The sequence below is a fragment of the Bombus terrestris genome, chromosome 11 (assembly GCF_910591885.1).
Source record: "Bombus terrestris chromosome 11, iyBomTerr1.2, whole genome shotgun sequence".
Classification (NCBI taxonomy): domain Eukaryota; kingdom Metazoa; phylum Arthropoda; class Insecta; order Hymenoptera; family Apidae; genus Bombus; species Bombus terrestris.
The window spans coordinates 17,143,334-17,168,604 of record NC_063279.1 but is presented as its reverse complement, the minus strand read 5'-3'; the positions used below and the strand labels follow the sequence as shown (position 1 = coordinate 17,168,604).

The 25,271-nt window shown below is 39.6% G+C and overlaps 2 protein-coding genes across 15 annotated transcripts in view; both read right to left on the bottom strand.

The window, feature by feature from the left end:
* Window positions 1-8,749: 8,749 nt before the first annotated feature.
* LOC100648028 lies at window positions 8,750-11,872 on the bottom strand. The gene is made up of 6 exons (XM_012314208.3): window positions 11,147-11,872; window positions 10,660-10,784; window positions 10,257-10,481; window positions 9,202-9,337; window positions 9,001-9,130; window positions 8,750-8,942 (listed from the first exon to the last, which is right to left on the bottom strand). Exons 1-6 carry the CDS (start codon window positions 11,408-11,410, stop codon window positions 8,857-8,859), a joined length of 966 nt encoding a protein of 321 aa, XP_012169598.2. The 5' UTR covers window positions 11,411-11,872; the 3' UTR covers window positions 8,750-8,856.
* A 1,196-nt stretch (window positions 11,873-13,068) lies between these two features.
* LOC100651340 (catenin delta-2) overlaps window positions 13,069-25,271 on the bottom strand; it is a 51,731-nt gene continuing 39,528 nt past the window's right edge. For 12 of the 14 annotated variants that reach the window (XM_048410208.1, XM_048410207.1, XM_048410212.1 and 9 more), the window contains 5 exons: window positions 24,705-25,018; window positions 24,046-24,349; window positions 23,804-23,942; window positions 23,449-23,572; window positions 13,069-20,050 (listed from right to left, as the gene is read on the bottom strand). In XM_048410208.1, coding sequence (XP_048266165.1) covers window positions 19,793-20,050; window positions 23,449-23,572; window positions 23,804-23,942; window positions 24,046-24,349; window positions 24,705-25,018 — 1,139 coding nt within the window. In that variant the 3' untranslated portion in view covers window positions 13,069-19,792. The remainder of the gene's footprint in view (window positions 20,051-23,448; window positions 23,573-23,803; window positions 23,943-24,045; window positions 24,350-24,704; window positions 25,019-25,271) is intronic. The other 2 variants (XM_048410211.1, XM_048410213.1) reach the window with 1 other exon arrangement.

Below are 25,271 nucleotides of genomic sequence, written 5' to 3'. Positions count from 1 at the left end.
ATCGGTCGATGAATCGTTGAATCGTGGACGATTGGAAGCACGCGGAACGAACATCCCCGACCGTGATCCTCTTCGACTCGCGATCCCTGCCCGTGCCGTTGCTGGTGCGCATTCACGCGCACGCGTGCGCGCACCCCTTCGGAACCTGTCACCCTTTCTCGCCGTCCTTCTCCACCTCCTCTCTCTCTCTTTCTCTCTCTCTCTCTCTCACACCCTATCTCCCTCTCTCTCTCTCTCTTTTTCTATCTGTTATCCTCCCTTCGTCGAGTGCCACCCCTGCAACGGTGGACTAAGAAGGAAAGAAACTGCGTGGCAACTCGCGGCAACACGATCTTCCGCCTCGAGATCTCGAAAAAGAATTTTTAGATGTTTCGACCTTCTGCCTTTCTTTATGATTATCCTTGCTGCGATCAACTATTAGCTGGTTAACGAGTCGATGTCAGATACAATCGCAGGTGTGTTAGCCGCGGCTTAGGGAACGGCGCGCGCTCCAACCCCAGTACGGAGGGAGCGAGAGGAATCCGCTCGCTTTCGAACAAGAGGAAGCGAGCACGGAGTTGCGCAAATCGCGAACGCGACTACTACGTGCCGACGAGTCGCTTCGTGCGTCCTTCGCGACGAGCAGGGCCAGCGGGGAGGTGGACGAGAAGGGGTCTACCGGGTGGGGAACAAAGAGGGGTGGAGATCTTGCGACGGGGATCTGTAACGAACTCGATATGCAGGGGTCTAGAGGAGGGACGGGTCGGGAGGGGTAGCGGGACGAGGTCGAAACGCTGCGAAGGGGTGGTTCAGGGACTGACTGACTGTTCTTAGTACCCCCGGCCTAAGGGATGCTCATCCAAGGGAAACCTGTCCTCTTGCAGCCGTTGCGCAGTTTTCAACCGTTGTTGTTGAATATTACGACGCGACGGTTCGTTTCGCTACCTGATGAAATTTTTCGTCATCTCGTTGTCGTTATTATTCTCGTTGTGTACCTTGTCACGGAAATGTAGTGGCGAGCGTGTGAATAGAAAAGGTCATTGTTTTTGCAAAAAATACATACATCTTTTTTATATTTCCCTTAAGCGCTTCAATTAACTGGAAGTATCTGTAATATGAACACGAAGAAATCGATTATCAGAGAAAAGAGTCAGGAGAGTAAAGTTTTGGAGGGCGAAGGATATATAGCGGACAGGAAGAAGCAGGCGTTGGTACAGGAGAAATGAAAATTAAAGCAATACGACGGATGTACAACGATTATTGTAGTAGAACTCCAAAAAATCACTAGCAATATCTTTTCATTGCTAGAATTGTTATCTTTGATATCGAGTCGATTGCTGTTGAAGTTTTGATTGGTTTCTACGACAAAAGACATTTTGTAGATTCACGTTTCGCGTAAATTATTGTACCGCTGCAAACGTTAGCCGGCTATTTTTGTTCGTTAAAGGGCAGGTCTCATTTAACGGTAAACAAGCAACTAAACTGTTGTACGTTTAGGTAGATTCGAATTAATTAACGCGATTGTAATTAGCGTGTAACGAATGATACACGTACTAAATTCTACAATTCAAACCTTCGACGAGTCAACTCTCTGTTATGTAATGTATTTTATTTTATAATAATTACCCTGTTGCAGTATATCAGCTAACTTCTACAATTCAGTTCTCTATAGCGCTTTGTATTGTAACTGTTTGATGATGTGATAAAGTGTAAAGGCACATGAGTTGGCGAACAATTCAAATCATGATCAAGATCGCTAGGATACACGTAATGTAAGAATAAATAAACTCCGAGCAAAACAACGTCGTCGCTACGTGCAACCGTCGAACAAAGACGAATTTGAATTTTCCGGCTCTCCCTTGATCAGTATAAATAAACGGACGCAATCGCAAGGAAGAATTACAATCAACCGGTTATCAACGAATTTTCAATCTAATTAACGAGTCATTAGCGGTCCTATTTTACGAATTATACAGTGTACGAGCGTTTCAGCGAATATAGCCTGTATACTAATATATTATTTTAAATATTTTCGACGGTTTCAACAACGAGCAATCTCGTCCAATAAATCTCACGGTCAAACATCCTCTACACAAGTCCTCTACAAAAGTAACGAAGATTTCGAAAGAAACGATTTGGAAAATAAATATCCTTTATCGTCAATACTGACGATTATTTTGTGGGGAAAGAAAATATTAATAATATACGTTACGCACGCTATTGCTCAAAAATATTTTTCTTACTTTTGACAAAGCGTATTTTAATTGCAAAATTACTGATAAAATCGTGACAAAACTTTTCCGCAGCGTAAGCAGCGCGCGCGAACTTTGCGATATTTTCCCGCGCGAAGAGCCGGACTAGCGCACGAGACAGAACAGGTAAAATCGATCGGTGGAATCGAAATGGTCACACACCTGTGACCGATTTCGAGCGACGCGAGGAGAACACAATCCGCACGAAATTCATCGACGTTCGCGACCGAATAAAATCGATATCGGCCAGTCAAGTCGAACGGCGAGAAATAAAAACGCGTTGCGCCCCAGCAAGCCGATAGAGAGAAACCCCACACGATTCGCGAGCTGCCGCTCGATTTCCCTTCGATGTAGCAGTCAATTTTTAGAGAAAGGAAACGCCACTTTTTGTGGAATCTCGAGGAATCTCGACTCGATTTCTCATTGGGTTGCCCGTTTAATTAGAATGTACACATGTCTTATGTTTGCCTGCAGTTCTGTAAGGAGCAATTTTAATCCTTTCTAAAAACATTTTAGAAACATTACTGAATCATTATAATTTTTAGTTTTAAATAAATATGAAATCGTATTAGAATGTAAGATCCTATCTGTTTTCAAATTTGACATTTATTTATTGTTAAAAGAAAAATTCATCTCAAAGCCTCTATTGGAAAATTATTAGTAATTATGCGGTTAAACGGATTAGAATATCATTAATAAAGTTTAACAAGTATCAATTACAAGTTGTTATTACTAATAAATTACCTTGCGTGACAATAAGAATTGTTAATAAAAAGAAGGGAAACCCTACAAGTAGATTTTACAAATTACAAAGTAACTAGTAACAGGTTAATTTATTATCCTGTTAAATGATTAAGTGACTATTTAAACTACAACCTAAACCTACATAAACTCTATTTCACAAAACGTAGCACAAGTTCCTCTGAAAAAGTCCATGCTTTCTATGAGGGGTAAAGCTAAAAAATTCCATAATCCAACTTTCCCCTATGATCCACTCCTCTCAAAAGGAGTATCACAACTACACTGGGAATTTTCCTGCACTTATGAAAAAATGTTAATGTAAAAAATATGCAAACTGCGCGTAATACGCGAGGATAGATAACATTCGCAAAGTAAATTTCTCGTTAGAATATTCAGCGTTAAACAAATCTCTGCATAGATTTTTTCTTCGTAATCGTTCCCATAAAAGTACGAATTTGCATAAAGAGTGGATAGTCTGGTCATAAATAAATAATATCTAATCGCGAATAATATTTGATAATAATAACGATCAAAGAACGTTTATCGTGTAAGCGACGAAGCGAGTAGAAAAAACGTGGAAAAATCGAGGCTCGATCTTGAAACGAGGGCATGATAGCGTCGGCCAGTTTCGCCGTTCCTGAGGCTAGTCCGGTGGAGGGGAGGCAAGAGAGGGGCAGGCAGCGATGTAACGTCGATATCACGCTCTATACCGGGCGTCGCGACGCCTAGTGGGGCGACCGGAGGATAGGGGAAAGTTCCACATGGGTAAAATAATCGATAGCACGACCGATATGTATGTACCAAGCGCCTACGTACTATATACGTACGTACATAGAGGAGGTACACGAGCGCAGGCTGACTCCTATGTACCAAGCACTATGTGTGTGGTTACACGCGAACCGTGGTAGACAGACAGAGAAGAGGAACGTGAGGTGGCGAGGGCGAAAGAGGAAGAACGGCCGGCCTATGCACGTAAACGCATGCTGCCATAAACACGGAAACGAGGCAGAGGGTAGTGGATCGAGGGTGAGAACGTGGACAAGGAGTTTTGCGTACGTATGCGTGGCTAACGAGAATGGATAATTCGCGCGGAAGTCGTAGAAACGGGTTAGTAAGGGGCAGATTCGGAATTAATAGAACGTAGTTTGGAATTGGGTGAGAAGCGTGAGAGATTGACGAATTCGTGGATTTAGATTGATCGATTAATTAATTCGTGGCAATTCATATATTTCGACTGGTGGATCTTGGAAACGAAGAATAGAATATTAAAATAGAATGGAAAAGGGTGGCGAGGGCGTAAGAACACTTTTACGAACAAGGACGAATAATTCGCGTGGAAATCGTAAAGTACAATCACTGATCGTAGTAGGTAGGTAGGTAGATTCGAAATTAATGGAACGTAGTTTTGAATTGGATGGGACATATCGAGTGGTAAATTCATTGATTTCGATTGATTCATTTCGGAAACAAGCAATTGAAAGACGATAAAATGAAAAAGAGCGAGAAAGAGTTTTTCATACGGCTAACAGACGAGAATAAATAATTCATGTGGAAATCATAGAACAAATCTGGTCAGAGTGTAGATTCGAAATTGATAGAACGTAGTTTGAAATCGAATATCAAGCATCGGTAAATTTGTAGATTTCGACTAATGGACCTTAATAATAGAGAGTTAAAGGAATATAAGATAAAAAAAAGATAGAAACAGCTAGAAGTTTTACGTATAGACAGCAAACGAAAGCGGGTAATTCGCGCGAAAATGGCAGAAGCTGGTTAGATTTAGTCTAATGGTAGATTCGAGATTGATAGAACGTAATTTTGAGGCTGAGTGGGCAAAGTAAGGTGATAAAATCCAGATTTGTAAATTTCGACTCGTGAATCTTGGAATACGAACAGAACAGAGTAAAGAAGGTTAGAAAGTCATATAATTACAAATTTATCGTTTCCACGAAGTCACGCGAATTTGTATATACGTTACACGTATGTTCTTTAACAGAGTAATAGCGAGGTCGTAAAGTTAATCAAGCACGAAACTACAAATCTTTCTACAAATTGTTGAAACGGCACCTTAAGAAATGTTGACCAGATAAAACAGAATTAATCGATGTTGTTGCGACATCGATCGATACCAACGCTTAATGCAATAATGTACGACCTCGCTATTTCACCACCACGGACTATTATACATAGTATAAAGATAGAAGAAGAAACGGTCAGTATATCCAAGATAAATATACAAAGAGGCAGCGCACGAGCATAAAATTTGCATACCGGCTTAAAAGAGAGATAAGGGTGTTAATATAGTGGGCAAATAATGATAGTTTAGAGTTACCTTGTCTCTAATGACGAAACAGTAGAACGGTCGAGGGAAAAAGGGACGAGCGTGGGCGTAAGATCAGTATACAAACGACGAAACGAGGGCCGGCTAATAATAACTCTGTGCAGATTTTCCATATAAACATGGCGATGTGTGAAAACGGCGGGGGTGCGAAGAGAGAGCGTTGGGTATCGCCGTGGTGCGAACGAACAGGCAAAAGGTGAAAGTAAAATCCACGCGCACAGGTCTCTAAAGCGAAAGGGAGAGAGAAAGAGAGGGAGAGAGAAAGAGAGAGAGGAAAATAAAAGCTTGTCCGTTGCACGATAGATACTCGTGTAAAGTTAACTTCATAGGGGCGAGGAAGATAGAAATAATCTGAAACATTTTCAAATAACATTTACACTTACCCATTTAAAAGAACGATAAACAAAGAAGAGAGCAGAATAAACGAAATAAAATGGATATCTCCGTATACCCTACGCTATACAAAAATACACCCCATAAACTCAACAAAGTATAAGCGCGTGAAAAAGCTAAAATGGAAGAAGAATTTCATGTGCGAACGTGAAAACACGAAAAGGACGCAAAGATGGGATACGGAAGAAAGGCAGAAATTTGTGTACAGTTGGCAGGAGGGTTGAGCGCAACGCCGACGCGCTTGTGAAACCGTACGTGTCCCTCGAAAGAGAATCGCAGAGCGACGAAGGGAAAGGGAGGCGGATAGTTGCTAACACATACGCGCCAAGTATGTGCGACCACAAGTATATGGAACGACAGAGAGACGGAAAGGACGCGAGGGGGACTGGAACGACGAAGAGGGCAACAGGGGCCGAGGGACAAGGGAGGACCTCCGAAGAACACGTTTGTAGGTGTCGCTGATTGAGAGAAAGCAAGACGCAAACAGGGAAACCATATGTACCTAACGTGAAATTTGTACATAGCCGCAAACGGGTGAGACCGAGAGGCCGGCAACGCTGCGAGGGGATACACGGTGGGGATTGAAACGCGTACGTACGCTTAGGCACACGTATACGGGCCATTACAGGCAACCGTCGGTCGGTGGTCATCGCGAACCATGAACGCGCCCTACACCCTCGACGGCCATTGAAATTTTCTGAAACTGTGCCGCAAACAGCGAATCACACCGCTCGTGCTGCTACCACGCGAAAACTCGAAAGTTCGATCGGTTTATCGACCTATCTTCCTGTTAGAACTATCCACGGGATGTTTTCGCGTCTCGCTACGTTGCTTTTTAAATAAATAATTCGCGTAAGCGTTGCCTTTTCGATCTCTGTTCTACGAATTTACAGCGGTTTCTTTCTCGTTTTTTAAAGGAGATGGAATGATAAAACGTGGTCGTTGGAAAAAAGCTTGTGGTTATTTTTAACGTGCTTTTTCGGCTTAGTTGTTTGCTGTTATTGAAATTCCTGGCTTCCTTTGATGGAATATCGAGAACATTCCGCGCACCTCTTAAACTTCATTTCTTGAATGACGCATCTCGCGGTGCGAAATAGCTTCGTGCGTTATGATCTCGTTCGATTTGTGCGGATCTTCCATTTAGAAAACTCGGTCCACAGCGACCTAGATTTTATTCGAAATAGAAATCAACCTTTCCTGATTCTCGGTTCTGTAGTTTACAATAAGAATCCGTAAAGTTTCTGTAGAACTAGTATACCTAATACCGTGATAAAATACGCTGAATATCCTGATATTGACATTTAAATAGTACAAGTGTATACTAAAGAATATACGTATAGTACATGGAAGAATACGCTATTGCTACGTCTTTTCATAGGCGATATAAGTTAATAATCTGGCAACATAAAATTTAGATATCGTTGGTATAAATCGGTGGAAGTAAGTAAACGGTAGTGTATCATTTTACTGCAGTGGATATCTTTTCGAATTCGTGACTGAAAGAAGGGATCGTCCAAGATTGCCTTAAATTCAAATATCGATTTAGAATTAGGAACGGCACAAGCGTTTTTCCACTTAGCCGCATTCGATAAAAATTCGCATTTTTATCCGCCAGAAAAAGAAGCAGGAAAGTTCGATCGACGGAATCGCGCGCGTTCCTCCGCTATCGATTATTCGACCGCGCGGAGGATTTTAATTTCGCGCGGGCAAAAAGACTGCCGCGAAATGGACGGAGAATTTTTATGAATTAACGAGATTTTGTTGCGCGTCCACCCAGTCTCCACCCTCTACATAGCCCGCGTCGAATGGAATGTAATTAGGTTGAAACAGGAAGCCCTCGGGCCTCCTTCGATGCATCCCCCGTTTCCGGCCATTTTTTATTCTCCGCTGCATCTGCCTTCGCTGCACACAGTCGCCATCTACGAATCTACGATCGTTTTTACGTAACAAGCCATTAAGCGATTTGATTGGAAATTTTGGTAAATCATATTAATCGTAGTTAACGATAGTCGAAAGAATATTTATTCTAATTTTGTTTCTTTCTATTCTTTCTGGGGAAGGATATTTTAAAATATCTTTTAAGGTAATAAAAGTTATTGGAATAAATTCCAAATATTAAAAGAATTATTATGAGCAGGGATTCGAGGGCTTTGAAGGAAGAGCGCCCTTCGACGAGTATTAGCGAAAAACGTCTACCATTCCCAATAGATCGTTGCCTTTTCGTTCTCAAATTTATCAAAGGTAATTCGAATCAATTTTTCTAATGTCACCTTTATTATTTAGTTTTCTTCCATATTTGATGCAAGAAGGTCTCCCAAAATCGATTCGACGCTTGTATAATCTGCCCCTCCGAAGACAATAACCGAAACTCGTTGTCAAATTTATCAAAGGGCCAGTAACGTGCATCGAACGTCGGCTTCGACCAATTACTTCGGTAATAAGCCGGTCCTCGGCTCCAGACAGACACCTAATGTTCCTACACCGGTCAACGAGCTTGTGAATTGTGGAGGACGCAACGGTGAAAAGGAAACGCGGCACGGGCCCCTCATACAGATGTCTCGTGAAGTCGCACCTGGCGGCAGGTGGTGGCTACGGCAGGGGTTCCCTGCAGCCCCTTCGCGTCCCCTCGCACTCGATAGATTCACGCGTGTGCCCGTGATCATACGTTACCTGGCGCGTGTTCAGCCGACCTCCTCGAGGAAACCGATCAACTGCTCGCCACGGACCGTGGAATCCGTGTCGAGCATCCTGACTTAGTCCATTCGCGTCTTCCGGCTCGTTCAGCCTCGTGAATTCAAAGTCGAAGGACCGTGTATTGCAAATTGCAATGGATAAAGATTAAATTTGTAAAATTCCATTTGCAAGTGGAAATTATTCAACGGTCGATGAAAATTCTTGCCAATTAAATCATGATAAATATAAGACATTTCGCAAAGTGTTAATGAAAAGTAGGAGTTATCGGGACAATTTGTTATTGGAGAACTTGTTCGTAATGTTTGGTTCAAGTGAAATTTCTATTAGAAATTATTCGCAGGTCGAAAGATTCGTGAAAATCAAGACAAAACGACTTTATTAATCTTGGTAACACGTATCGTCGTTAAAGGCTGTCGTAGCGATCGAAATGCCCTTAGAACGTTCCTGTAGCTTCCTCTAATCGTATTCTGCTCCGATAGTGATGCTCATCTCCTCGGAAACGATTACCGTTTGATGGTACCAACGATTGGTATCCAGGACAACTGCGCGACAAATCGATCATTAGGAAATTTCACAGTGAAGAAATCGTGCCAGACTTACTTATTTCGCCAGGATGTACTACGACTTTCAACCTGTAACAAGCGTAATGACACTCTCTGGGTGGTTCCAACATCCACAATTTTTCACCCTTGACCTGAGCTTGCCACGAAGGGTGTTCCACGTCGTCCACCTGAAAAAATCGAAATATTTCATCGAAAAAAGTAGGGAATGAAAATAAATATTTATTGAAGGAGTACCCACGTGCATAGGGGCCCCATATCCTTGGCTACCCATAAAAATCCAATCGGTCTTCTCTGTTTCAGCAGTGACAGGCAGAAAATACGGCCTTTGATAGTGTTTCCTGAGCACACCGCCAATTTCTTCATCACAGTTACTCCTTTAACAAGAATTATAATTATATCGTATCTCTCTATATTTATTTATTATCAGCTAGTTATTATTATCATTTGCATCCATTTGCAAACCAAATTACCAGAATTTTGTATGAATCTAAGTTTATTAACAATGAAAGTACGAAATTTTTTCTCGCTTTGTTTTAAGATATAGATTCTAATTCTCTTCCCTCGTTTAACATGTAACGATATTTTTATATCATCCTGTACAAAACAATACAAAGTCCATTTCACAATGCGAAGTTATCAGACAGGAAAGGAAACGAAGAACGCGTCGCTCGACACGAATATGAGTTTCTAGGTAATTGTTTCGATGAATACGGGCCGCTGGAAACTACATAGTTCGCTTGGAAGCTCGTTAGCCGGATTGTGTGCATACGCGCGAGCTTTAGGGCGGTTATCGAAGCCCCAAAACTGCCTTCTTCACGGGCACCGCTCATCCAGACTCTCGGGACACTTACTAAAACCTTGGCCAAAGAAAAAACATCACCAGATTTAACTGACAATGACATTTAATACCATCCCCTATATTCTTTCTCCTAATCTGGCGCTAACAAACTACCTTTTACTTTAAAATAAATTTCAAATAAATCTATATCTTTTCTTTTATTTTATATATAATCTATAAAAATGCTACAAAATAATACGATTATTTTAATCCAGCATTTATTTATATTCAGGTTATATACCACAATATCGTAATACAGTATTACCTCGTTAATAGAGATACTTCTTCAGAAACTGCTTCGACGAAACGAGCGTTCGCGTTACAGGAATCTTACTCGTGATCTACGTTATCTCAGCTACTAATGAATTATATTATATCTATGTCGCACGTATCATGTATGTACATATAAAATCGATTAAATAAAATAGAAAAATTAAAATAGAAATTGTACTCACCAGCCCACGTACCATGGCTTCGTCCCTTTCTCCAGCAATGATCGACTAGCGCTCATATCGAACACGTCCTGAAGACTTTTAAACTCGGTTTTATAAGGAAAAAACTGGCAATTCGCGTCCTCTCCGTCGTACAACGATTTAAAGAAAGAAAACGAGAATGTTTCCATTGCTGTCCAGTTAGTCATGGCATCCGTGATCACTACCGGTCTTCCAGAATACGCATATCTATTCCTCGAAAGAGAGCACAGAAGGATGAAAAAGATTCCAACATAGAAAATAATAAAATTGAATTTTAGATATACTTCTGTGTATTAACGGACGAATAAGGCAAAATAAGAGGGGGTTAAAATTAATTCAAAAACGTGATTGGAGCAAGAACTAGGGGAATTGGACGAGCCAGTACCGTTCCTCAAAAATGGCAGGATCCACGTTGGATATCCTGTCAACCTGTTGAACGTCCCGACACATTGAACAATCCTCGGCTGGCCGGAATATTTTCTGCGTGAACGAAGGTACTTCCGCCAGGCACTTGAAAAATATTCAACCCTTAACAAAAATCGATTTACTAACGCTAAAAATCGATTTAAGAAACGCAAGGATAAAGACCGATATTTTACCAAAATGTTTACTAAAATTCTTTGAAAATAGATCAGATATCGCAAACAAACAACGATTAACTCTATTTAAAGAAAGAGGCAGAAAGCTAAAAACTCTCTTACAATCATGTGATAAAAATGATATGATTAAAGTACGTGTAGAAAGAAGCAAAGATAAAAACAAATCTTTTACTGAAAAAAACGATTTCCCCCATGATTGATCTGTTTTAAAGCTCAGATCGGTCGACTTTCTTATCTTTCTTTTTAACGAAAAGGATTGATTTCGTGGCTCACCTTGTCGTAACGAACGGTGTGCACGTAATTCCAGAGGAATTGACCTAGAATCCAGGCGAGGATCAGCAAGATCCACAGGTGTCTCCTGCGGAACTTCGATCCTCCGGGTCTAAGAAGACATTGAGCGCGAAACAATTTCACAGACCTGCTAGGAAGTGTTGTTTCCTCAATCTTCGTCACTATCGCGCGTAACTCCTTCTTCGCCAGTTCGAACGACTTTTTCGAAGACTCGTTGGACACTTTGTTGCTATTCACGTCCGTCATGACATTCGATAAATCGATCGCTGTGTCTCGAAACGTTGAATATTCGTAAAATAATCACTAAGATGTTACCGATCCTTTTTCAAGAACTTCCTGTAAATTCTAGAATTCTTAAGTTTAAACTGCAAAATCTATAAATTAAGCTTAATTCTGTTTAAAGTTTAATGCTCGAGAAAACTTCGTCTTTTATTATTATTATTACTTTTTTAGATATCGAAAATCTTGAAAAAGTTCTCTAAGACTCCTGACGGTCCTGATGGTCGACGTGGAACTGTGCCAGGATCCTTTCACGGGGTTCCACAGAGGCAAAGGACACGGTTGCGCACGGGAATGATGCGATACGGGGGTGTGAAATGAACAAGAATCTGGGCTACCGATTGATTGAAACGAGATCTACCCGAACTCGTGGAAAGGGGCATCGAAACAATTTCTCGTCTATTTTCTACACCGGCAAAAAAGAATTTCCGCAAGAAAAAGTATTTAAAAAACAGCCAGAATGATCAGCTGTCTTATTTTAACGATTGTCTAACGATTCGAGGGAAAAAAGTGACGAAAAAGGGGAAAATTTTTCATTACTATAAACATTAAATTGAAATAAGAAATCAAAAGATCATATAAAGAAAATTATTCGTTTCGCAATTTTATGAGGATTTTGCAAGAAGCGAATATGATTGAGATTAAAAAAGTAGGCGATGTAAACGTGACGCACGAACGGATCTCCCTCTGCCATAAATGTGTGTCGCTGGTTTCTTATCACATGGAGCAGGTGGTAGTGATCAACGAGCCGTGAGGATTTTCTTGTTAAAATACAATCATCGAGCTAACTCTTATCGCTCGCACCCATTTCTTTAACGCGGCTCCTTCCCACCTCCGATCCATCGATATCGTATCAATTTTTAACTGGAACGGTTACTTACTCTACCACTGTTTATTCTATTATGAAAAATATTTTAAATACGTCATGTATTTTTTTATATCTTTTTCATTTCTTTCCTTTCAATTATTCAACCGAATTTAATCAACTTCTGCACTTGAAAGAAGTTCGGGAAATCTCGAACGAAGGATGATACTAGGAATATTAAATTAAATATAGAATGGATTTTTCGAACGAGAAACACGTACAGAGGACGATTCTCGTGTAACTGTTAGAGCGAAAAGGGCTGTTTCGTGCGACGACCAGAGAGATCCAGCCTCGTTTACGATTGCAAATTGACAATCTACGTGCCAATTTGAATCTTCGTTAACGATTATTCCACGTAGAATTAACGTTAGGTTCTCTTTTTATGCTTTTCTTTTTTTTGGGGGGTTTTTCAATGACTTAATGTGTTTTGCAAGTTGTCCGACGTCCTTGTGCACGTCAGAAAATGCTTTTACATGAAACAAAGCATTTTTAAATCTGCTTACTCGAACAACGCGGAAGCGAAAGAGAATGGTAATGAAGCTGAGTTAAATAAAATATGAAAAAGAGATAAAAAATCGTATGAAAAGTATAACAAATATTCCTTTTTAATAATCCTTCCCTCGAAGTACTTGATGTTTAAATAAAAGACATATACCTTATTTAATTCCGAATATTCTTCCTTCCTCTTCTATTTTCTCTTTATCTGCAATTTTAAGATGGAACCTTTTGTACGGGATAGTAAAAAAGCTAGGTCAAATGCTTTCAGCGCAATTAAATTCTTTAATTGTTGTCAGTCGGGTTCGAAATACACTAGTCGATCTTTTATCGTTAATAATTATTGTATATACTATGGTACTCCTTCGATATAAATAATACGACGTCAATAAAATAATGACAATATGTTTGCTCTTCGTTCCCCGTCTTAACAAATTATATATATTATATACCTACTTCATTTAGTACTTGCTTGTCGTCGATAGATTGCGTAAAACACGTACAAGTTAAATAAAAACGGCGATGACAGTGATAATGATCATGACAATGATAATCTCCACCGCGTTTCTCTCGAGGGAGACGACTGAGGAGAAACCTTCGAGAAAAAACAATCTTATCGATGTTATCTATCGTAAAATCAAGGAACAATCGGACTAAAATTATCCGATTAATATTAGAATTCTTTTAGTAACTTGCTGCAGGTTCCTTAAGAAAGAGAAATTCATTTTGACGAGCCATTTATAAGATGAAATAAATAATGCATTGAAAGCTTAGAAATTCTTTTGCAATAAAAAAAATCTACTCGAAAGAATTAAAGAAGGCAAATTTTCTCGAAGAAAACGCAACTTCCAAAGATTCTCCCCAAGTCGGACTACAACGTTTTACAACTAATACTAAATGTGTGGTGAAACTCCTCTAATACATCTAAAATGCACATCCATGCTTATTTAATGCTCCTTTAATTTAAATACGTATGCAGCACTGTAGCCTATCATTTTTTTTCTATTTGTTATGCACGTGTTTGTGTCATTCTTTCTCTCTGTCTGTCTCTCTCTCTCTCTCTCTCTCTCTCTCTCATTCTTGCTCGTTTTTACTTTCTCTCTATTTGTCATTCATTCTTCCTTTCTCACATTATGTGTATACGTATGCGTGTATGTATACGTAACGTGTATGTTTGTATGTATATGAAATGCATGAAATTCTTTCTGGCATTTTCCTTCTTGTATTTCGCATCCCCCTCGCTTTTACTCGTAGTCTTTCGCCATTTTCCCTTTTTCTTTTCTCTCTCTTTCTCTCTTTCTTACACACACGCTCTCTCTCACTCTTGCTCTCGCACTCGCTCACTGTTCTCCGCCTCCTTTTTGACGGTGAAAATTCGAAATTTCCCTCTGTGTTGCTTCGAGGTCAACCGTTGGTTCGTCCTGCTAGTTGGCTTATAACTTTCACGTGGATGTGTTGCAAAGTTTCCCTCGTATCCGTTTCCTGGTCTCCTCGATCCGTTTCATTCTTCATATTCCCTCTTTTCGAAATCGATTCTTGATGGAGCGGTCTAATGGAATCACTCGAGTTTTGCGCTATCAGTCTTCTTTGAGTGATCGGTGACGATGATCGCGGTGAAGGATGAATTTTGGATCTTCGGTCGGAACAACTCGAAAATCGAAATCGATCGCGTTTGATTGTTAAAATCATCCGCACAGATTATTGATATGTACGTAATGAAATGTGAAATGTTTAAGCTTTAATCTCGCGAATTTTATGGATACTCAATATGTAAAAACAGAGAATTTCAATGACGGTTCACAAATATTTTAGAATTTTTCTAGCTCGGTGAAATTGGTTACCGAAACGAACGAAATTATTCAAATCCCCAGTAAACCCAGTAAATCCCCAGTAAATCCCCAGTAATGTATTTGAGTTTTGATTTTCCAATTTGACATGTATTTAGAATGTAGAAATATATGTATATAATGACATTTCAAAAATCTAACGATAGTTGGTTAATATCGTTATGAATATTGCGAAACTTGATTATCAAGACAAGGGAGGTTTGGATTAATGGGAAAGGAAAATAATTTCTGTTATTTTCAAGACAAATAGTCGAAGAAAAATCATTCCGATTTTCAATGTTCGTTTAACAAACGGTATGTTTTAATTCAAAGGATCGAGATCGATTCGCGATTAGTTCCGCGAGAAAGCAGCAACGCAAACAGCTTGGATCGCTGTTCGTGGAAAAGACAGCTCCTTAGGCCGGTAAGAATCGTGTAAAAAACGGCGTAAAAATTCGTTAGTAAAACACGACGTCGTTAAAAAAATTCCAGACGCATCGCTTCTCGGTGCTTCTTTTCTTTTTGATCCTTTTCTTCTTATCCATTAGAAACCGTAGGCTGAAACCTTCGTAACAGCGTATCGATCGATTCGTCGATCTACCGTCGAATCCTTTTTGAAAGGACTCGCGTGTTCAAGCGATTTCGATAAACAGAATCTTGAATCTATTTTATAGAATTAATAAATTATAACAGCCACTGGATATAAAACGTTCAGAAATATTCGAATTGTACAAAATAGATTCACGTTCGATTTGCGCGAAGCTTCTTTACAAAGTATTCTGCATACAGATACAGAAACTTTATTAAAAAATAACTGCCATAATAGCTGCCATTGTTCCAAAAAAAGGAAAATCTTTGAAAAATAAGAGAAAGGAAAATATATGTGATATATCTGAAGGTACCTCGAGAAATCGAACGAGCCTCGTACAAAGACACAAATATAAGTTTCTGTTTAAGGATAATTTCGATAAAAGTCTGCACGTACTTAGGTATATCGCGCAACGAACAACGGAATGAGCCGAGAACGTAAATAAAGTTAGCCTTTTGAAATTGTTTACAAGGCCCATTTTTAAGTATACTACGAAGGTAATATATTGCGGTGCCGAGAAATTGTATTCGATTAAAAAATTAAAAAACTTCCGTGTGGATTAACGTTTCACCAAGAAAATATCTTCACTAAGTTGGGAAAACTATTGGGCAAGACAATAATAAAAATACAAATGATAGCTTGAATAAACGTCGAATTCACAAATGTACATTTTAGAAATAAGATTCGTCTAATTGTCAAAACTTTGATCGCGTTGTTCTCATTTACGCTGTTAGATTACAACGAAAATACGATTTGTCACTCTAAAACGAAATTTAATTTTCAAAGTGAAACGAGTAGGTGATAATGCGATATCACAATAATAGTTAAAAATCGCGTAACGAACATTACAAAATCATAAAAGCTCAAGGGAGAAGTACTTCAAATAAGATGATTTTCTCGGCAGAGCATAGATTTCCTTCTTTAACTACGTAGATACAAATTTCTCAATTTCACTGATCAGCCTTCGATCGTTCTACGCATTGTAGTATCTTCTTTCCTCGAAAGCGTGTCGTTTTTTCATTTTTTTCTTTTTTTCTTTTTTCTGCGACCACGTCGCTCGCTCCACGGACTACGTTTACAAAAATCTTCCGTCTCCCTCCGTCAATTCTCTCTTGCTCGTTAATTCTCGTAGAAAATTAGAAACGTTGGTACACGAAAACAATGAAAAGCGGATATCAAAATTTCGGTTCGTTCGAGTCAATAGTGGCGGCTCTGTCGATCCTCCGACGACGTAACAATTAATCCACCACGCTTCAACAAGGATCTTTCGAATCGTCGAAGAGGATCGCGATTAATTTGTTCTATCGTCCCTTCCTCGCCTCGTGTTTCCATCGTTAAATTCAATTCGAACTCTTCCTTAGATAGACGAAATATCGAAACGTATTTGTCTGTATTTCTAGATATTTTATCTCGATAGTCCACGTAACTGATCGTGTGAGATTTCTCAAGAAATGCCTTCGTGCAAAAAGAAGAGCGAAGAAAGATCCCAAAATCAATCGTCAAGGTCTAAAACTTGCTGAAATTTCAGCAAAGATCTCGAACTACGATGTCAATTCCAAACTTTGCAAAGTCATCGAGGGTACGCAACACATCATCCTCGATTCGAATTTCAGAAAACTTCGGATTCGAAATTCGTCGAAGACACGAGCGAGAAAAGGACAGAAATTTATCAGAGCCGCGTGTGTCACATTGAGCGGAATGGTCCAAGGTCCTCTAAGAGGTTCTCGCGGCAAATTCGCGCGCGTAGATGATCTGCTAGCAGTCCGAACGATAAGCTCGAAGGGTGCCTCTCGATTCGCGAAGAGGCGCGGTTTGTTACCCATTATCGGCCCGCTATCTCGATATTAATCGCGATCGCGCGCTCGTTTCTGTTCGAAATCGTGTTATGAATCATCGTAACGATAGCGCAACAGTGGCCAGACACAAAAGACGGTGTATCGGCATGTTTGATCGTAATTAACGCGAGAATCCCATCCGATCGTAAATCGAATACCCATAGGCGGTAGAATATCGTTACGACTCACTTATGACTGTGGATATTCCGCGCAATGGGTGCATTCACAGCATTCGTTCGAAAGCGCTTGTATAAATAGTATATGATATATAGTTCGTGATATTTTATCGAAATATCAAAACATTGTTACGATATTATTAATGACGTTACAGGTCGTTCTTTCGTCGTAACAGAAACGATCGCACGAGCTTTCGCCCGATCCCTTCTCGAGGAGGGTCGATCCTGACGCGACTGATATCTGGCAGGGTAACGGCGATACAGCTTCCGCTTCCGGTGGCACGTCGACGATCGTTGGTACCAGTTTTCTATGGTCACCATCATCAATTCGCTCGTTTGTCCTTAATTCGATCTCGTCGTTCGTTCGATTAATGAGAAAAAAGCGAATAAATTCGCCTGAATATGAAGGATGAATATGTACAAAAGTTAGGCTGTTACGAACGACTACGCGGTTGATAGATATCGAAAAAGTACGCTTAGAGAATGAACGAACGTTTGGACCGGTTACGCGAGACGATCGACGAGATCGATGATTGTTCTTTTTTTTTCTTTTTATTTATTCGCTTATTCATTTAATTAGTCGATCGTGACGTGCATACTGCGCGAAGCATCTATATACACACACATACATATGTATATATAATTCTGAATCGACGAGGGAGAATTATAATTCTTTTGTCCCCGCGTTGGTGTTATACTTTCTCTCAGTAGCTATAATCGCGAACACAATCGATTTTTTTCAACTGTCGTAATAATATTATTTAAGAAATAGAACAAGGATATATTTATTTGTATACATATAATATATATGTATATATATCTATATATATATAATATGTATATCGGCTATCAATAGCGTCATCTCTGTCAAACATTCGATAACATTGAACATCACATATTTCCTCTCTCTGCTCATTCGCACCCTATCTTTCTTTAATCCCCCTTTTCGTCGATTCTTTCTCGTTCACTTGGTCTCCATCTAATTTCGATTGCATTTCTATATCTTTTCTTATCTCTTTTTCATTTCAACCATTTACACGACAGCAATACATTAGAATATGACGAAACGTAACAGCGAAGAACCTTGATAATCGTGTGTCTAGAGGACCAACGAGTAATCCATTTCTATCTCTTTCGTCTTAGCTTTTTATTCTTTTCTTCGCGTTTCAACCGAGCAACCATCCTCGAGAACGACAACAGATTTTTTGCACGATGGGATCCAATCGATCTCATCTATTGGCAACGTGGTTCTCGACGAGGGTGCTCGTCCCTCCACTTTTCCCCATTTTCTTATTCTTCCTTACGCTTTTACGTTTACGAGTGGACATTTTTATATCGGCACCCAAACGCGAAAGTATCATGCTAGTTTACACACTCGCTCGCATTCTTTTTGTTTCTTTCCCATGCACTCTTTGTTTCGCGCGATCCAACCGATTGGAAAACTCGGAGAACAAAAAAACAAAGTGCAACTCGCAAATATTCGGTATCCTCGTTACATGCCACACCCACAGCCTCAGAAGTTTACATAATACAATAACGTAGCTTAATCGATACACCCCCCTAACGTATGTGTCTGGTGTGTGTGTCTGTGTGTGTTTGTTTGTATGTGTGTGTGTGTCGGTGTAGCAGTTAACGTGTATGATATACCTATATGATATATTTATATTTATATATATATATATATATTCATTCATCTTTATACCCTCCTATATTTATAGCGACAGCCTCGCGACCGCGTTACTCGCTGATATTATTAATAATATTAATAATATTAATATCATTAACATTGATATTATTAATATAATCGTTTGTAGTAATACCGACTACTTAACCTTAGTAGTACTTTTGTAATACGGGTCCTTTCTCTAAGGGTACCGCCTTAAAATATACATATACATGTATATATATAATATTTATATATATATATATATTTATATATATAGTGTATATATTAATTTAGAATTGTGCAATGAAGGTTTAGAGCCATTAGTGCGACTACTGCTGCGGATGTGGTCGGACAAGTCGCTTTCCGTGTCTAGTATACATCGATAACGTGGGGTGCGGAGTGCGAATTCTTTTTTATATTTCTTTTTCAATTGTTATATATTCATTTCTTGGTAAGACCGTCTTAAGCAGATACTCGGTGATCTAAACTTCCATGGAAGCTTATTTAAGAGGCTTCCGTGTCTCAGCCACTAACACCTCTATACCCTTCTTGTCCTCAGTCTTCCGGTTCCCTCCAATATACATCGTATCTTCCAACAACGCGTATCATTCTCAGTGCAGTAACGACCTAACCGAAAATACAAAACCAAGAATCCTATCATCCATCCTTGTCCTCAATGCCCTGTCCAGTCTTCTCTATCCATCATCCAGCAAAAAATCGGCAAGATTAATTTCTACTATTTCCCTTGTTTCTCCTTTTACGTTTCAGACACAGAGTCCTCGTCCGTCTTTCGATGATTCCCGCAACTGGGAATCGCGAAATCGTCTTCTATGCGTACAGCAGCCTCGGGGGAAGGATGGCTGCCCCCTGGACGGCGGCTGGACCATGGACACCCTGTTATACCCAGGAATCGCCGGCTGAGGCGGCAGTCGAATTCGGTGGAACGTTTACCGTTGCGCTGGCGGCCGAGCCATCGGGAACACCAACACCATCGGCTACCCACTGACCAGCCGTAGGTGCACCGGCCGCGACGCCCACTCCCGAGCCGACGACCGGGCCCTGACCCTGCGCCTGGCCCACCCCCAGCTCATACTGCCGCTTCTTTTTCTTCTCCAAGTTAACTTGCGCGTAGAGCGGCTCACCGGGTTTCGGTTGCTGCAACACACACACAAGCCAACGGTTAGTTTAGAGCCCTGGCTCGGAGGGTAGCCGGGGGTGGATCGGTCTGGAGTGGGCTGTCGCGTCGCTCGGGGAAACGGGCCCGGTGGATCTTTTTTTTTTTTTATTTCGTACCCCTTCTTGCTTCGTCCTTTCTGTTACCTCGATTTTATTTTACTTTTCATTTGGATTCCTTTGCATTTTATTTATCTTTGGAAGGTTAACCCTTTCGCTATTACGGTAAAAGGAACTACTAGTCGTTATACTGATTTTTAGGTTGCAGATGGTCGATCAACACTACGCGCGAACAAATACTTGCTACGGAATTTCGAGAGGTTACTATAGCCATTCCTATTGTGTGGACAGATACGTCCAACGATAGCTATAACTTAACTTTGCGGTCCAATATGAATTCAACATTTTATTCTAACTCTAACTAGATCGTATTCGATAGGTAAACTATTTCGAAAGCTTCTCTTAATTTGTCTTTCATTTTCTTAATTATAAACATTTTTATACTAAATAACGTACGCATATTGACATTTTTAATATTTTCATATTTTTATTAAAATTAAGTTGAACTCGATGTAGGGTCGTTATGAAGTTAACTGATTTAATAGCGAAAAGGTTAAAATATAATTAATTTTACAGCTTCTTACATCTTCAAGGGCATTTTGCGCCTCATTTTTATAAAATGACAAGGTAGGCCTTTAAAAACACCGACTCGTATCTTACAATAAATCGATCATAAATAATATTACCTATACAGCCATATCTATCAAAAATCAAGAATACTGAAAAGGAGAACGGGAACAAAACTGCAAAGCTCCTAAACGATCGTATTATGACAAAAAATATAACAACAGCGACACGATGGTTACTGTCAGATACTCTTTTATTATGCTCGATTAATTTGGATATAAATAGATTATAAATAAGTTCGTGCAATAGTCAATGTGTCACTATAAACCATGCTTCGAGGTGCGCTTAGCTTTTCTCTCATACAATAAAAGTCGCTTAATGAGTGTGTCTGTCTACGCGAGTTCGCGTTCATATATATATATATATATATAAAAAGAAGAAAAAGAAAATCTCTTTTTTACATTAATAGTTGATCGTTAAACACGCTGCATTTCGGTGATTATTAAACAAACAGTGTTTTTTATCCAAAAAAAAAAAAAAAAAATCCGCGGTAATGACTTTTGTGCTTTCATTAACGTTACCCTGCTTGTTCGAACTACAAAAATGGAATCGTGGTTTTAGTCGAAACCGAACTCTCCATGTATACACGTAGATTACTTGTTGCATTCTTTTTTTTCTTTTTTAGACATTATTCTTATTCTATATCGGAGATAGACTCTGCATCATCTGGGTCAACGAGTCAAAATTAAGTCCTCTATAGAAACAGATTTTCTCATAATGCAATCTCATAGAACTAGTGAATATACTGTCGCGCTACTACGGTAATCGCACTAATCACTGTCAATTAGGCAGCGGATCAGCCTCTTCGCGTAAATATTTTGTGCGCTTCTTCTATTTTGTTTTAGTTCAATTTGCGATACTTGATAGAGCGATTATCGGTTGAATTTTGGAAAGACATTGGTTTGACTGATTTCGTTCGATTTACACAACTTATTGTAATGGCTGAATGCGCTCCCTAATCGTTGCATAATGTCAAGTACTTGGTCCTGCAATAACTAATCTATTATACAATCGTAGAATAATGCGAGACACACTTCAACACTAATAAACCGACGGTTTAACTTCTCTGTATGTATATTTCTTCCTATTACGCTATACGGACATAAATAATAGAGTATCTCTCGAACAAGGTTCTTCTGTATCGTTACATAGTCGCTAATAAATGAAATTACAAATTACAGCTAAGTAAATCGGAACAATGAATTATAAACGAATCGTTGTCCCTTGCGTAAAGTCGAATCGAAAAATTTTCCGTGTTATAATTATTCTTCACCGTAAGTATAAAAAGTTGAAAAGATACCAAATGTCAAAGATTCGTTGAAAGAAAAACCGTAACGAGCGTAACGGACGATTCGAAGAAGCATTCACGACGTCGAACGGATAAACGAACGAAACTTTACATTAAAGTGTATGCAATTGCATTTGGACTTGCAATATGTACGTTCGTTATCACGTGTCTCGCACACGACGTAAATCCTCTCTCGAAAGCGCGGCGATAACAACGCGTTTTGCCCACGTTTTATTCGCGTTACGTAAGTATATCGATCGATTATTATATAAAAATGCTAGATACTTGATAATTCCATGGACTGTTTTATGTTTTAACGGAGACCGCCGTTAGTGCGACCCTTTTCTCTCTATCGTAATACTGTATACATTATACGAATAATGCTGGTTTCATATGGCATGAAACACGATGGATATAATTGGTACTCGTTAATTGACTTAGTTTATACACTTATGATAAATGTTCATTAAGTAGCTGCTTTCTCTTTTTTTTATCACAACTGTGTGAGGTTGTCGCTTCTATTTTTTATTTTCCCGCCCTCTTTCTTCTCGTCATTTTCCGCTTTCGTTACTGTGACGATCGATTTTTTTTTATTTTCCTCCTGCCGATCTCCGTGTGAGCGGATAAATATCGTATAAATAATAGTTCTGCGTATAATTATCCTTCGCCTAAGTGTGCTCTATCATTTCGTACAAGGAAATGCTTCGTCTTTCTCGCAAATATATGTATATATATAATAATAATAAAACAGATAACAAAAAAGGTAAAAAAAAAAAAAACAACGAAATCGATTTGTGTACAGTGAAGTAAAATCCTCCTTCTTTGTTTGATCAAACTTCTAAAAATAAAAACTAACAGGGTATATAGAATCAATTGCTTGCTCGCCACTGTCTGTCTGTCTGTTTGTCTGTCTGTTCGTCTGTCGGTCTGTCTGTCTGTCTGTCTGTCTGTCTCTTTCTCCATCTCTCCCTCTCTCTTTCTTTCTTTCTTTCTTTCTTTCTTTCTTTCTATTGAACAGTGAAACGCAGCGGCGAGCTTATCGATAAGGGGAAGACTCGATTCAAAAGGAATCACGTTTTGCTACTGGGTCTTTATGTCTCAACCTGTACTTTCATCTTACAAAGCTCATCGTTCGTTCTTAGAACTCTTATTGGACGTGTCTCTTTGTTTATCTCGTTTTTAAACGCTTGCAAACTGCAAAAAAACTGTGGTAACTGCGAATCAAACAAAAGTGACAATGTAATGAAATGTCACAAAAGCCGGAGCCGGGCCAACGTCCGTCCGCGTTTCTCCAGAAACGTACTTTCTTACACTTTTGAGTAATCGTGAGGAAGATAGCGCTTAGTTTAAACGCCAGCGGAGTCTAAGTGCTCGTCACACAGTACCATTAGTTGTTGTTACTTACAGGCTGATATATAGTGGGTCGACCGACGTTATTCGAATTCATGTTCGCTCTCTGAATCGTTCTGTCCTCGTATCTGGTGCTCCCTTGACTCGCCATCGGTCGGTTTAGGGTGCTACAATCATAGCTATATTCAACGGAGGGTCGAAGAGTTCAAAAAGATCGTGAATATATGGACTCTGCTTAACCGAAATTATCTAACAAAGTAGAATTGAATGGGGAAAACATACACATAAAAGTTAAACGCAGAGTCCGGGAACAAAAGCGACAAAAATAAAACATCGGTTGGTCTTAAAAGGAACAAATGATTATAACTTGAAAGCAAATAATTATTGATTGTCGATTAACGAGTGGTTACCTATTGGCATTGTTAGGTGAATTAGGCCCTGAATTCCGCGCTGCCACCGTTTTCGTGACGAAATCTTGCTCTTTCCAGCCGTGCTTCTTGTAAACGTCTCTCAGCTCTTGGTGTTGCCACATTGTGAACAAAACTTGTCCTACGAATTAACCGTTATTTAGTTCTTCTTAGAAAAGTTCAGAAAATACGTACTTATATTTTGTTTGCAGAAATTTAGTAAAAAGAAATTGACTTATTCTTGCCTGCAAATTTAAGAACACGAGGCGTGTATTTCTGACGTTGCCTAGTAATGTTCATCAATCTGTCGACACCGCCAGCATCCAACAGAGATCGCGAGAACTCGGCGTTTTTCTTGATCACCTCGTTCAATGTGGCGAGAACGGCGGCGATTGTGTCGTCACTTGTTCCTTGATCATGCTGGTTATTTCCTGAAGGTAACTTCTGAATGAGATCACGCATCGCGTATTTTCCGATCAGCTCCTTGTTACGCTGGTCTATCGCTAGATTTCTTAGAGCTGTGGCCACAGCACAGACTACACGGTCCACCTAAAATGGACGAGCAGAAATAACATTTTTTAAAACATTCTATCATCAAATTTTCATAGAACCAGCGCAGATATTTTTTAGATTACTCAGCAAAATAAATGTAAATACTCCCACAAAAATGTTAATGGTAATATTACAAAAATAATTTAATTGATACAAATTTTAAAGATATGAAAATCAGTTAAACGTTTCTACCCTCCCATTTTTCTACCTTTTTATATTCCTCCACTCAAGTGTACCCAGCCCTATTTAGAACGTCTATCTACCGCTTCGCTATGTTTTTATTTCCTAAAAATTCTATCCAATATATAATTCATCAATTCCTCCGCGCTACATTCCACGAATAATACCGTACCTCCATCCGCAACAACTCCACCAAAATGGGAAGTCCCTTCTCCTTCCTCACAGCCGCGCGAATTTCAATACTTGGCTGCCAGTAGCAGGCTGCGAGGTTTTGAAGCGCTCCAGCCGCCGCCTCGAGAGTCTCCGGATTCGAGCATGTCTGCAGCAATTTCAAATAAGACTGTACTACTTCTGGTTGCCAGAGTAGCTCCATTCCTCTGACAGGTTCCGTTCTAGGGCTGGTAGTGCGAGATGCGGTCGTTTCCTTTTGCACTGGTTGACCATCCTTCTTCTTCTTGCTGCCGCCAAAGCAACCCAAATTTTCACCTAAGGCACAGTGATTTGAAACTGACATTAATTACAGGAAAGGATCGTGATCAAAGTATTAAAAATCTGTTTTTTTTTTTTTGGTTGAAACTAAAGCGAGGCTGAAACACAAAAAATTTGTGAACCACAGCAGGGTTAAGTATAATGCTTTTGTAGCGTTTCAATAGAGATTGTGTGAATTATTTTCAGTGTATTTGCGCTACTTCTGTCAGAGAACTACACCAATGCCTGGAACATCGCAAACAACGTGTTG